This window comes from Leuresthes tenuis, unplaced genomic scaffold (genome assembly GCF_036924035.1).
Source record: "Leuresthes tenuis unplaced genomic scaffold, fLeuTen1.0.hap1 SCAF_2, whole genome shotgun sequence".
NCBI classification, from domain to species: domain Eukaryota; kingdom Metazoa; phylum Chordata; class Actinopteri; order Atheriniformes; family Atherinopsidae; genus Leuresthes; species Leuresthes tenuis.
In genome coordinates, this window is record NW_027325356.1 from 6,229,774 (window position 1) to 6,243,542 (window position 13,769).

Here is a 13,769-nt window from a genome sequence, read left to right on the forward strand (position 1 = left end):
AACTTTAATGCAGAATCGGTTTGATGAGCTGACAGACTGAAAATTTACTGCACTGTTTACTATGATACGAATGAATATGCTCACAGGTTTGCTACTTGGTAAAGAGTTGTGATTCCTCCACTTTTCTTTTCCATGCTGCATGCTCTCATCATGGTAAGAGCTGTAGAACTCATCATTCTGTCTGTAGGATTATCCTGCTGCTACAACTCATCTGCAGTTAAAAATGTGTCCCTGACTAGCTTCGGTTGCATGACTGACAATTACAGTCTTTTAACCTCTCTCATGACCAAAGATGTCCTCACGATTCTTCACGTTGGTCTTCTTTCATCTGGGATGGCCAAGAATTACAGTGTGTACTGTACTGAACTTGTAATCACTTGCATTGAAATCCGTGGATTAGTGCCTCCTGCCTTTCCCTCCTTCCTCCTGAAATCATTGGTGGCCAAGTCATAGCATGGCCTCGAGTGTTAACATCATTGTGTAGCAGGACATATTGAAACATTAGCTATGTCTGTGTCAAATTAGGATTTTAATAGCATTTATTCTTTATTTTATAGGTAGTATATCAAACCATTCTAAATATATTGTGTCTTTTCTTAATAGATCTTGAAAGATTTTAGAACTGGGAGTAAAGGAAGTTAGGGGTTTCCCCTGACTTCCTTGTGGTGCTAAATGCAAGATCATTAGGATTCATTCTCTATAGACAATAGTTTTTTGTCCTAATTACATGGTTGACAATTTATTACTTCGGAAGATATTTTAGTCTGGAACACTGCGGTGGACCAACTGATAATGATGACCCCAGAGCAGTGCCAATAGCATGCTTAAAAAGGTTAAACCAGCGGCCACAGAAATAGAAACGGGTTACTAAGTTCCGGATTTTATGTGTTGAAAAAATTGAGGGAAATGAAGCAGCAGCTGTCTTCTGAAAGGATTATATGAAAGTTTCTGTTCTCCTGCCTTTAATACCAGCTGCTGCTTTACCTGATGGGACCTCCACACACAACAAAATCAGCATCTCTTCTGCTGCCAGGTGTAATGACGATTCCTCAGCTGTCACTTCAATCACGTTTTTTTGTCTTTTATCTTCTGTCTATATCCCACTCCTCATCCCTTCTCAGCTTACTGCGTGTGCTGTCTGTTCAGTGTCTTTGTGTAAAATCTGCGTGGAGACAAACATGGTTTGAATCACCCGTTTTATTGTTATGAAGTTGAGTTATCCACAATTTATTCTTAATTAGAGAGAGTAGGAAATCATACCAAACATAATGAAAATATCCACTGTAAACCATGCCTTATTGGTGACAACTGATAGTTTAACTGAAATTCATATTTCACATAAATTCACATACTGAATTTACTTGAATAATAAAAATATTATTGGTTAAGGTTTTGCTTATAGTCCGTCTGGCTTTGTGATGAAATGAGTTCCACACAGTGGTAAAACCTGTGGCTTCAAAAGTACTTTACAATGATTTGTAAGTGATTTTTACAATGATTTTACAATGATCATTCTCATTTTTCTACACACACTCGCACACCAGTGAGCAAATCAAAGGGAAGACGAGGTTTAGGTTATGGGTCATGAGCACCAGAACCTGCCAACCTTCTAGTTGGTAAACTGACAAGCTTGCTTGTTAAAACTCTTGTGGATAACAGGGTTAATAAGGTTTTGGCTTATAATTCCTAAAAAAAAAAATCATTAGTTTCCTGAAATACAAATCCGACTCTTCGTCCTTATTACACGGCCAGAGGCAGAATTAAAAGGCTCAAAAAAATTGACATTTTTACTTCTGCCAAAACTAATCAATAAACGAGTGTGAATAATGGCATTAAAACAATATGTTCAGGGTACGGATGTTATTGAGCCTGTTGTAAAACTTGTCTGCAGTAAGTCCACCGGTTTTGTTCCAACAGAAATATGCTCAACTAATACAATAATAATTTTTGTCATACTGTAGTAATTCTAAGTGGCCTCTTCAAAAAATGTGTGAAAACTTTGGAAAACGGCACCAGTTGTGTTTTTATAACAAATGCAGGCTCTGCACAGTGGCATCTTGGTCGGAAGAAGTTCACATTTTCTCAGTTCTGTTTGCATTACAAGCTCCATTCTGAGTCTCTGAATTATACTCGTGTTGTAAAAGAACATAGTTAATTTGCCAGTGTAGCTTGAAATGGCAGCGTTGAATGTGAAAGAAAACATGAGAACACAGTGCCACTCAGTAAACAAGTAAAACAGAACTGCCCTCATACAATCAAATTTGACTGTATATGTTGCATATCCCTCCTCCTGATTCCAGTACCATGGGTCATCAGTAATTCTGCCTCTACATCTCGCCTCTCAGCAGTAAACTTCTTTTTATCTGAGTGCAGAACAGCAGCAGAGCTTGTAGAAAACAGTGGAGTCATTTGCCTACCTGTGTGCATCAGTAATGGATTTAGATAGAGGGAGCCGCTTATCCTGCACCACCCTCCGTTATGAAAGCTCCTCACATTGAGCTGTCGAGGGCGTCCCTGCTCCTCCCCCCTTGCTGCTCTGATAGGTTCATGCCCCCATGACTCTTCAGCAGATGAAAACAGATAAAAATCCTCCAGACATGGTGTGAACAGCCAGTTGATGTCTGCCACACATTGATTTAGCTGAAAAGGATGCATTGGGATAACTGTTTTTTTTTATTTTATATAGTTATTCTGTTGTTGTACAGCAGGTGAATATGCCACATTAAGACTGACAAAACTTGAGATCTCCTTTGACTTGAGTTCTGTTGGGTCCTTTCTTTTTTAATGTATATACTTTAAAAATATGTCTGTATACAGTATATACTACAACACACAGTTTTGGACTCAAGTCAAATGACTTAAACCCAAGTCATAATCTTAAAAATGTCAAGCAATAAAGCAAAACGTGTGTGGTGCTGGGCTGAGTTTCAGCCCACGTCTCCCAGATAAAACTTCTGCTACCTTTTTTTTTTACCACCATAAGGTTTGTTGATAAGACAGTTTGTTCCTGCTGTCAAATGTTGCTTCTGCCAGTGCATCATGTACACTAATGCAAATCACACCTTGGGTGCAAAGAGGCCTTGACACAATATTCGCACCATATTGACATAAAAAAAGACATCTTAATCAAGCTGCCACTGTTCACCTTTTATCATTCCCACATTCATAACCAGGAATACCTTAGCACCACTCACTGTGCTTACAAAAAGCCAGCCAGCATTGCGTAACCAGTGGAATGACAACGTGGCTGCTTAGAGCAGCTTGTTCCACTATACCAGCTCACTCTTACACCCACGCCATTTAGTCTCTGTGACTAAATCCATTGCCGGTTCCGAAGTGTATCAGCTTCAATCCCCCATTTGCCTCTGCACTTATAAACAAGGTGCTAATTCCCAACGAAGGCCCATCAGTCTTGCTTTGAATGGGCAAGGTGAAAGGGCTCCAGATGCATCACTCTGTGATTAAACAACATTAGTTGCCACTTAAAGCAGGTTGAAACTTAACTTAACGTCACAATTGCTTTAACTCTTTTTATTGACTGGAAGTAGCAATGTGTCACCTCTGTCTTTTAAACTCAGTTTCACAGCATGCTTATACAGTATTTACTTTTTTTAAAAGATGTTTATAAAGACTTTGGATTAGGATTATAGAACATACTTTTGGGAGATTAGTCTAACTCTCTGGACGGCAATCCCTCTCACTTTAAAGTGGCACTAAGCAGAGCTCTGTAGTAGCTGTTAGCTGTACGCAAGCCAAAAAAATAAAAATAACTGTATTTTTCTGCCTAAAGTGTAATAATGAATGCTTTTAAAGGGAACCTAAGACTCCCAAGGGGGTTATTTAAACATTGACAGCTGTTTTACATTCAGAAATTGTGGAATAAAAAAAATCTGCCTGTCAGTTCTCGTTTTTTAATCTTGCTGCTGAACAGACTAATGGCACCTCGGTGTTGGCTCAGCCCTCTGCTGCCATCTGGTTTTACAGGCAACTTTTCAAACTGTCTATGAAAACAGTGTTGCTTTGTTTTCACCAATGGGCTTTGTTTTAATTAAAGATCTCACAGCTGACAACTGACAGTTATCACATGCCTGAAAGGAAACATAATTAAGCCACAAATGTATCACTGAATATATTGTGAGTTATATTAATTTTACACAGTTTATCAACAGTGTTAAGTATAATATTTGTCCAGTATGGAAAAGTGATTTTATTGAACAAGTCATGACAGTAAAATGGCATATATTTTACAGTGAGTAAATGAGTAAGCCAAATAAAGTTTCTGGATCAGGTCATTTAAGAACAATAAAAACATAAAATGGCTTGTAAATGGGCTGTAAAGACACCCTCCATCCTTGAGCACTTTGAAATGCACGCAGACCCGTACCAGAGCAAGAAATCTCCAGAAGCACCTGGCAGAATTAATTGTCATGTCAGCAGTATTGATCAACCACCCTTTCAGCCCTCTGCAGATACATTATGGCCGTAAAAAAACGCCCTTAATGCATCTTTAATCCATGCTGACTGCCTTGCCGGGGCTCTTATTGTCTCGTAAGTGAAGTCATTAACTGTGATGTTCAGTAAATGCTCAACAGAGAGCCCAGCCAAGGGTGAACTACCTTTTCTCTGATACATAACAAAGTGAGACATTCCTAAGACTAAATGGGTTGGCATCAATTCTTTCTTTTGGCCAGTTCAGCTCCTTCTTGCAGCAGGCATAAATGCAGAGTTCTTCGTCCACATTTATTCCTGTTGTTGTGCATTTAGTAGCGGGGAACTCGGTGGAAATTAAACACCAAAACATTGCAGCATGACAACGAAGCAGGAGGCTTCTTTCTTCCTCTGAGATTATGGCTGCAGATGAGAGAGTACAGGAGCTGTTCAGCATCCATTATACAGATGTCCTTCCGCTTCCCTGTCAGACCAAACTAATGGTGTTTTCAAAAAGACTCTGTGATATTTTATGTTGTGCATTCCCCCTCTTGTGATCAGCATATGTTAGAAAATATGCTTATAGATTTAAAAGGTGGATGGAATTGATTTTTAGTCACAAGGAGGGAAGAAAGTGAAAGGGAAATGATCAGATTCGATACTACAGTAAAATCTGATATGAAAACAGGTCACTGAGAATCACACTCTCCTCAGCAGGTGATAACTCCTGCACACACCTGTAAAAAAAAGACCCCATTATGTTTACAAATCTGTAGGCACAAATTAAAAATCTGAGAAAACTTTTAGAAACCATGAGTGCAGGTTTACACATTTGATTTTAGCTGATAGTGAACACCACAGCACAATGTTGAGTGTATACTCTTAAAGGGATGTTCCTCATTTCTGTAAAATTTCCAACTGCAAAGCAACTCATGTGGGAGTTCTGTGGTCTTCTCTGTCATTAAAGTTTCACTCAGCGCAACTATGGCGAGCTAAAAATTCATTAGAAAATATGTAAATCCTTGTCTATATTTAAATGTCTATATTTCTGCCTATATGACCTTAAATACATCATATCGTCATTTGATTGACTGTTTGAATGCCTGGCTTTATTTTGTTCGTTTTCCACTCACAGATAAGTAATATTGAGTCCTTTTTGTCTGAATAAGTCATTGTGCAAGTGTTACAGTTTAGTCTAATTTCTATCTAATAAATAGGAGAGTGTAAAAGGATGGCTGTACCAATAGAAAGGTCTGTTGGTGCCACAGAAATTTTGGTTGAATGAAGACAGCAACAAACCATACAATGAACTGTTTAACTTGTAGGGATGGGACTTTTCAGCCAGTGGAGACACACTCTGGTCAGTGTTTGTGAAAAGCCTGTTGTTTAAAGAGTCTTCTTGCTACAGACGTTTTCTGGCGGTATCCACAGCCGCTGATATTGGTATACAAGTGAAAGACGAGGTCACATCAGAGCGACCCTCTGGGCCAATTTCAGATGTTAGATTTTCTTTGCAAAGATGGTGGAGTTCTATATATGATGCGGCGCGATTCCTACTAGGGGTGCTAAGACGGAGGCGAGGTGTTTGGCAATGTTTTAGGTGTTGGCAATGGGCCGACTGGATCTGTGGTTCTGTGATTAAGTAAACATGAACTTATCTGGTTTCTTGAAATAAAAAAATAGGAAGCTGGTGAATTGTCTACATATAATTAGAACTGCTGGTTCATTTGACCCCTCTATTTGCAATTTATAATTGCAATGTACAATATAATTATAAGTCAAAAAGCTCATTAGACCTGAATCAATTGCTATAAACATCAAATTATATTCACAAGCCACTGTTTCCAAGTAAAGTAACATGCTTCGTTTCATCCTCCACAGTAGTGGTGGTGAGTTAACGAGGTTACATCACTTGCATATGAGAGCAGCTTTTGAGGATGAGAGTTGAGCAATAATGGCTTCCTTTGGACATGCTCTAAGATGCATTGTGGATATCATAAATCATTCGATGCATAAAAATCTAAGACAAATGTGATGTCATAATGAATTTTAGTAATAAATCAAGGGGATTGTATTTGTAGAGACAGAAGCTGAGTTCCGATTACTTTTTTTTTCATTTGTAATAAGAAGATGTACATAAAAAAGTAGAAATTCCTTTTAATGAGCTCTTTTATTGTTTCCAGTTAAGACATCAACTTCTTCTTCGACATTACAACACCTAGCAACATAGCCTTGTTTGGAGGTTTTCTTCGTGCAGTTGTCCTGATTTCTTCTGTATCAGTGTAACAAAGAAGGCTGGAAACAATCATCTTCAGTGGAAAGCATTCTTTCGTACTGAATACACAGGGTCATACAGCTTACATGACAAAAAACAAAGAAGCCAGGTCTGTACGTGCCGACCGACACGTCTATCTTCAGACTTTCTGGTTCCTGGCTGACATATCAATGAACACCTATAGCTAAGGGGGATATCTCAGCATTAGACCATCTCAGTGTGATGCAAAGCAAATAAACCTAGGTTATTTGATTCAAATCAGTCAATGGAAAAGTGTCTTTTCACAAGATCGCTTGAGATTTGTTTCACTACCGAAAGGAAACCCAACTAAATATTGCCAGATATGTAAAGACTAAACCATGCAGTAAACGTTCTTTGTAACTAAGATAATGAGATAAAAGTGGCTAAATATTACTGTCTTGAAGGATAGCTCTTGATGAGGTTATTAGTATTCTTGCCTTTCATATCACATATAGTACTTTGATTAATTGATCAGGCTAATTGGAAGCTTACAGAAAAATTCTTTAAGCCCATGAGATTAGCATTTTCTACTCGAGATGAGATCATTGTCAGGAGGTTAACAATGTCTGTACTACTTGGAATGCTAATTATACCACCTCTATTTGGCCAATTACAAAGTGCTTTCTTCTCCTTTCTTAGCTGCTTAAATTTGTGGAGTATTCACTTGCGCTCTGTGATATTCCTGCTCTTAATTCTGAGTTGGATCCTTGGACACCCAACGACCGTGAATGTGGCTGCTTGCCGTGGCACAGAGCGGAATGATTTCATTCGTACCACCCACTGGAAAGCAATCTAGGGCCTGTAATGGGAAACTCGAATAGCATTTCTTTGGGTATAAGCATGTCTCAGGAAGTCACGAGTCAGCAACTGGCTCACTTAAGCAGTGAGATAGCTTAGAGGAGGTCAAGGGGACTACAGTGAAGGAGAGCTGGGTCCTGGTAATGTTATGTGAAGAGGCCATAGATTAAGGAGCAGGAATTACGAAATGGAAATTTAACAAATAATTGATACAAGGCAAAAGACAAATGGGACAAGAACGATGAAGGAGAGACGGGAAGTTTTCGTGAGATGCTTTGTTCAAGATTACACGGTTTGCGGAGACTTGAGATCAGTTGCATCAGCGGTAAACTTCAGGCATGAGTGTCAGAGTAGAGGAAACACACTTCACTTTGTACAACCATGGAATGAGGAAACGGGAGGGAATACAATGCAGTGGATGTGAAATACCACTCCTTCCCCATGTTCCTTGTTGTGTTTGTTGAACAACAGCATCACATTTTGATTCTCTTCTCAATCCCACTCGGTAATGGAAAACCACCACCACCACACTTTTTATGTATAGCCTATGTAAGAGGGAAAAAATAAATAACTAGCTCTCCTTTTCCTTTCCTCCTCAGTTCCAACTGACCTATCAGGTCAGATTTCTAGAAAGGAGATGACAAAGTTACTGATAAACACGCATGATTACGTTGAAATGTTTTTTGCAGCTACAATTCCTCAGTTCGTAGAGGAACAATTCATCATCTGATATGTGAATAAACAATTCATTTGTCCTTTTTCTTATTATTTGTTTGACGACATTTAACTTCATTACACATCCATTGTCAAATTATATCTAAGAGCCATTTACCTGATGATAAGAGCTGTTTTGAGGAGAGATTACACTTTAAAGAGAAGCCCTAAATGACCTCTAGCAAACAAAAAATTGTTTTGATATTTTGAATTAGATAAAGAAAACATAAAGATGTGTGTATAATATACCCCTTTCTATAAAAAGGTTAGCATGTAGCCATGGTGGAAATTGTGATTCCTCACGCAAAGGTCTGCAGGATGACAACCAAGTCTCTTGATTTCTCCCAGGCTGGAAATTTATCCCCCTGATACAGATGCCCCTTGTTGCTAGATAGTGGGTGGACAACAGTTGAGATGGCTGCGATCTCCAAATTGACCACTAGATGTCAATCATTTTTACACGCTGTAACTTAAAAAAGCAGTTTTAATTCAGCGCTTTTGACATACTGTAAATGTTGATCCAACACATTGATGCGATTCCCTTCACTTGCACGCTGATATTCCTCATAACTGCCAGGAAGAAAATGATTACTGGTATTTTACAGCATGACTGTGATAAACTGCCGTCCTGTCCAGGGCTCCAGCTGTGTCGTGACTTTGAATAGGATGAAGCAGGTATGGAAAATGGATGGATATTACAGAATGACAAGCCTGAATTTCAGTAGATGATTATAGTATGGCTTTTTTTATGATATTTGACTTTCTTTGATGAGAATGAATTAGGAATGTAACTGTAGACAGGGGCTTGTGTTGGGTAAGAAAGCTCTTGCTCTCAGCTCTACACCCCACCCCACCCCCACCACAGTGACGCTCCAGTGATGTTCCTTCATCTTTTGAAGTCATTAGTTCGATAGGCAGACATTATGCTGATGATGGTGAAATGATAATTAGAGCTGGAGATAGATTGAGTCAGTGTAAGTGTAATTAATTTTTAAGTGTGAGGTTTATTAGTACAAAGGCAATCAGGCTCCTAATGAGCGCCTGATAGAACTTCTTAAATCGTGGAACCAGTCAGATTAATAGCTTCTGGCACAGGACTCTGCTTTTATTTATTGCCCTGCATTTGTTTGTATATCTACGCCCCCCCAAACAGTAATGATTCATGCGAACAAATGATCTATTTTTTGGATTTATAAAGTAAATGTAGGTGAGCTGGTGCACACAGATTACACACAGATATTGTGCCCACACAATATCTGTGTATATGTGACGATAAAAAGTTTTTGGGGTTTTTTGCCCATTAAGGCTCATCTTTTAAGTCATGCCATTAATCAAGCTTAGAAATACTCAAGTAATTTTTCTTTAATGAACTCACTCAATTAAGTCTGCCCTCTTTTTGGTTTAATCCTTCTCGCTTTGAGCACTGACTAACCATTCTTTCTCCTTTCTTGCTGTTGTTCTCATTTTGTTGCTTTAACTACTCTTACACTTCCCTCCATTTCATGGAGAATGTTTCTGCCTCTTCTCGTTGGTGTGTTTGTCTCGGAGTTGTTGATGCATAGCAGCATGTGCTCTCACAGAACAAATCACAGCCATTTGCACTACGAGCCTGGTTCCAGCAGAAGGCAGTGGGACCCCTGTGCACACATGCTCACTCAAATATCTGCAAAATGAATGAGCTGTCACTCTGTGACTTATCAACAAAGTGCATTGTTCTACAGAAAAGTTAAAGCTTGGGATTTTTTTTTGTCCCTTTTGGGCCAAATTGAAGTTTTATTTATGATTGTTGTTGACAAATGTGTTTTGCAGAAAAGTGAACCCAACAGTGGCGGAGCAAAAGGCTGCACTGTCAAAAGGCATAAAATAGTGTAATGGTGTAATACCATGAGGGGTTTGTCACAGCAGCATTCACACCCTTTATTTATTTATTTCTTTTTTACCAAAATGAATCAATTTAAACTGAATCACAGCAATCCCAGAATTTTATCACAGAAGTGAAGTAAATCCACACCTTTAACAACTATGAATCATCTTGTCTTTTGAGGTCACCATCACATTAGCTCTGTTGCACCATGTTATTTAATGTAAATTATAAGTTTTCCCCCTTTTTTTGGTCTTTTACCATTGTCAATAAAATTCTCTCAAAATGAGGCTCAGAGTCGCTGGAGACAATTAACACAAAAATGTATTCTTGCAGCAAGGAGACAAGTCTGCAAAACATATCAGGAAGCTGACACAGAGTTGTCTGAGTTCAAAAAATGAAATCTACTATGACTATACTGTAACTGTATGTGTGGCAACCATGTGTAACACGTTATCAGGATTGATCCAGATAGTCCAACCCTGAGAATTTAAAGTGATGATTTTTTCAAATCATGCAGCAATGCATTTTAAATATACTGAATACTAGACCCCCTATTCCCAGTTTTACTTTTGGCAAATTTTAGCAAATTCTTGATATTCACACAACCGGTCAAAAGTTCTGACACAGCTGCCCATTTAGTAAATTTTGCACAATTTCGACTGGTATTATATTCAAGTTAAATTACAGTACAAAACCGAGTGTCACTGATTTCAGAAAACGGGTATTTACTATTTATATTTACTCTGCTGCTTTCAATTGTAAATCCACGTCAGTAAAGTCATATTAAGATATACCAGAACTTTAAATGTGACTCATTTGTTTACCTGCAAAACAGATTTATTTATTCAGCTTGATCTTACTTGATTCAGTGTTTGTCATTTACTGGCCAGGCAGTCATCACTGATACATTTTCAGCTTCTAAGTTAATAGTAAAGTTTAATTTAGCTCAGTTTAGTTCTAATTTGGTTTAAATCAACTCCTGTGGGACACATCTTGCTTTAGCTCTCAAATGTTTAACTTCCTTCAGTAAGTAGTGTCTTCTACCCTTTTCAAGTGTGATATAGTACATGTAAGAAGGGCAAAAAAACTGTGTGAACAGTGAGTGAATTAGTTACTGTATAAAATCAGCACATTCCACATAGTTTTTTGATCAAACTTTTATCAATGCAATGTTATGTTATATAGGATATATGACATGATATCTCCATAACATAACCCTGATAGTTTTACATCTTTGTGGAGTAGCTTCATTAGATATAGCAGCTTTAAAGGAGATTTAGATGGATATATGGATGGATGGATATGAGGACAGTTTACAGTTTTGAGCTTGAATTTTTTTCTTTTTTATTGATGTGCATTTTTCTAAAACGCATACATCAACATGAAAGCCATCGTTTTAAAGCCCACGTGAATGCCAGAAAGCACCAGGGTTGATTCCCAGAAGTGTCATAGTTCTTTCAAAAATAGTCAGTGGAACCACTTTTTACCTTGAAGTGCCTTCACCAATTGTTAAACTCAGATTCAAAGCTGTTTTGTGCTGCTTCTGTAATATTCAGGACATAAAAGAAACGGCAATAATACACCTGTCTTCCTTATTATAGCCTTCTGTGAGGAGGGATGCCGGAGCGGTGGTACCTGTGTGTCTCCGAACACGTGCGTCTGTCCCTCAGGATTTACAGGACGCTACTGTGAGACAGGTAAGATCTGAGGACCCAGCTTCATCTAACTTTGCACCTGTCTGCCTTGGTTCACTGCCTCTGCTAATTAAAGGTCATCTTGAGCATCATGTTGTGTTTATCATGTGGATATGCACATGGACAACTGAATACACCTTGATAATCAATCTCAGTAGGCCACTGTCCACAAAATTTTCCATTTTTAAGTAGATGCTGGGTATGATGCGTATATCAATGTAGTAATCATATAGCAGTGCAGCAGGAAGTACTTTCAGTTTCTGACCCTTTTTTTTGAAAAAATGCTAATTCAGCATCCATCTGTCTTCCCGCTCGTGCACAGGTGGTGCTCTTGTAGGTCACCGGTTGCGCACAAGCCCATCATACGTGTATTTTTGTCCCCTCTGTGACACATAACCCAGCAAGTTGGTGTGGAGTCGGCTTAAAGTCCCCATTAGGAACGATAAACATGAAACCATGTACACACACACAAAAACACATTAACACTCAATCTGTGAAGCTTTTTATTTGAATTATGCAGTGTAGAGATGGAGGATCCCATGAGAGACATAGAAGAGACGCATAATTCTTTCTGCTCTCCTCTTTTTCTCCTCCCTCCCTCGTTTATTTATCATCTCTTCCTCCTGTTCCCCCTTTCTTACTATCTTCTTTCAACCATCCATTAACCATTTTTACTTTTCCCTATTCTCTTCCACATGCCCCCCTTTTTCATTTCCTGATATTTTCTTATGCTCGTCTTCTTTCTTTTCTCCTTTCAAGCGCCCCTTTCCTAGTCCTCTCCTCACTTTTCACTTTTACTTGCTCCTTCCATCCTATTGCCCCCTTCTTTCCTATTTTTGCTCTTGTCCCGCCTTCTTTTGCTCATCTTTCCATCGTTCATGGCTCTCTATCTTCCATTTTCTATCTTTCCTCTACTCTTACCATTTTTTCTACTCCTCTTTTGTTTTTCCCCCGACAGACGTCCACACTAGTTAATTTCCCTTTTCCTTTCTTTCACCTTCTTTTCTCCATCCTTTCTCTGTCTTCTCTGTCGTTCTTTTCTCCTTCATTTCTGACTCTTCTTTCCAATCTGTCATCTCCTCTTTTGCTTTTTTCTCTCACCCTCCCTTTGCAATGTCTCACTTAGTACTCATTTCTTTTTCACTCCTTTTCATCAATACATGCTCATTCATCCTCTGTGTTCGTCTGTTCTCCATATACACTTTTATCTCTCTGTTATTAAACTTTCAGCCTCTTCTGCCTAATTTTACAGAAATCACTAACCAGCTCACAGAAAGCACTACATTCTCAGGTCAGCTATATGCAGCATGTTTCCATGGTTTCTCTTTATGGTTTGACATAAATGTTCACATTTCTTTATGTAGTGTTAGGCCTCAGCTGCTGATGTCCTCAAAGTCTCCTCACGTTCAACACTGGTTTCATCACAGATCTGTTCTGATAATAAATCCTGGTATTTTTTGTCATTGTTGTAAAACTTGCACAGTTACATCAACACTGTGCATGTCTAATTAATCAGACTTAATTAGGTTACATAGCACAGCTTAATTAACAGAAAGCAAAAACATAAGAACTTATCTTAATTCAAATCTTGATTGTTTTTAATGAAATGTGTTGCATGCTGACGGTAAGCTAACACTGAGAATTCTACTCACAAGGAAAAATTATTCTAAAAATAACCTACACATACAAATTCATTTGTGTAAGAAATCATATCAAATTTAAGTTCAGTTCAGTTGCTGTCTGAATGTCACATCATTGACAAATATGTGATTAATCATTCAGCATCAGTCATAAACTGTCAAAACAATCACCAAGTAAATAAAATTTGCTCTTAATATCACAGGAAAATGAGCAGTGCACTCTCCTCTGAGTCGCTGGGGGCGTGTCCGCTGATGACCCCTTAATGACAGATCTCAGATTACCCGAACATTACCCAAGCAAACAGATGGGAGGTCATTTTGCTGTAAACTGCTTA

At 38.5% G+C, this 13,769-nt stretch overlaps 1 protein-coding gene across 1 annotated transcript in view; it reads left to right on the top strand.

Annotated features, from left to right (window-relative positions):
- Positions 1–13,769, top strand: part of LOC140301508 (protein kinase C-binding protein NELL1-like) — a 250,729-nt gene that overhangs the window by 200,038 nt on the left and 36,922 nt on the right. The window contains exon 15 of the mRNA XM_072379984.1: positions 11,702–11,797. Within this exon, the coding sequence (XP_072236085.1) occupies positions 11,702–11,797 (96 nt within the window). The remainder of the gene's footprint in view (positions 1–11,701; positions 11,798–13,769) is intronic.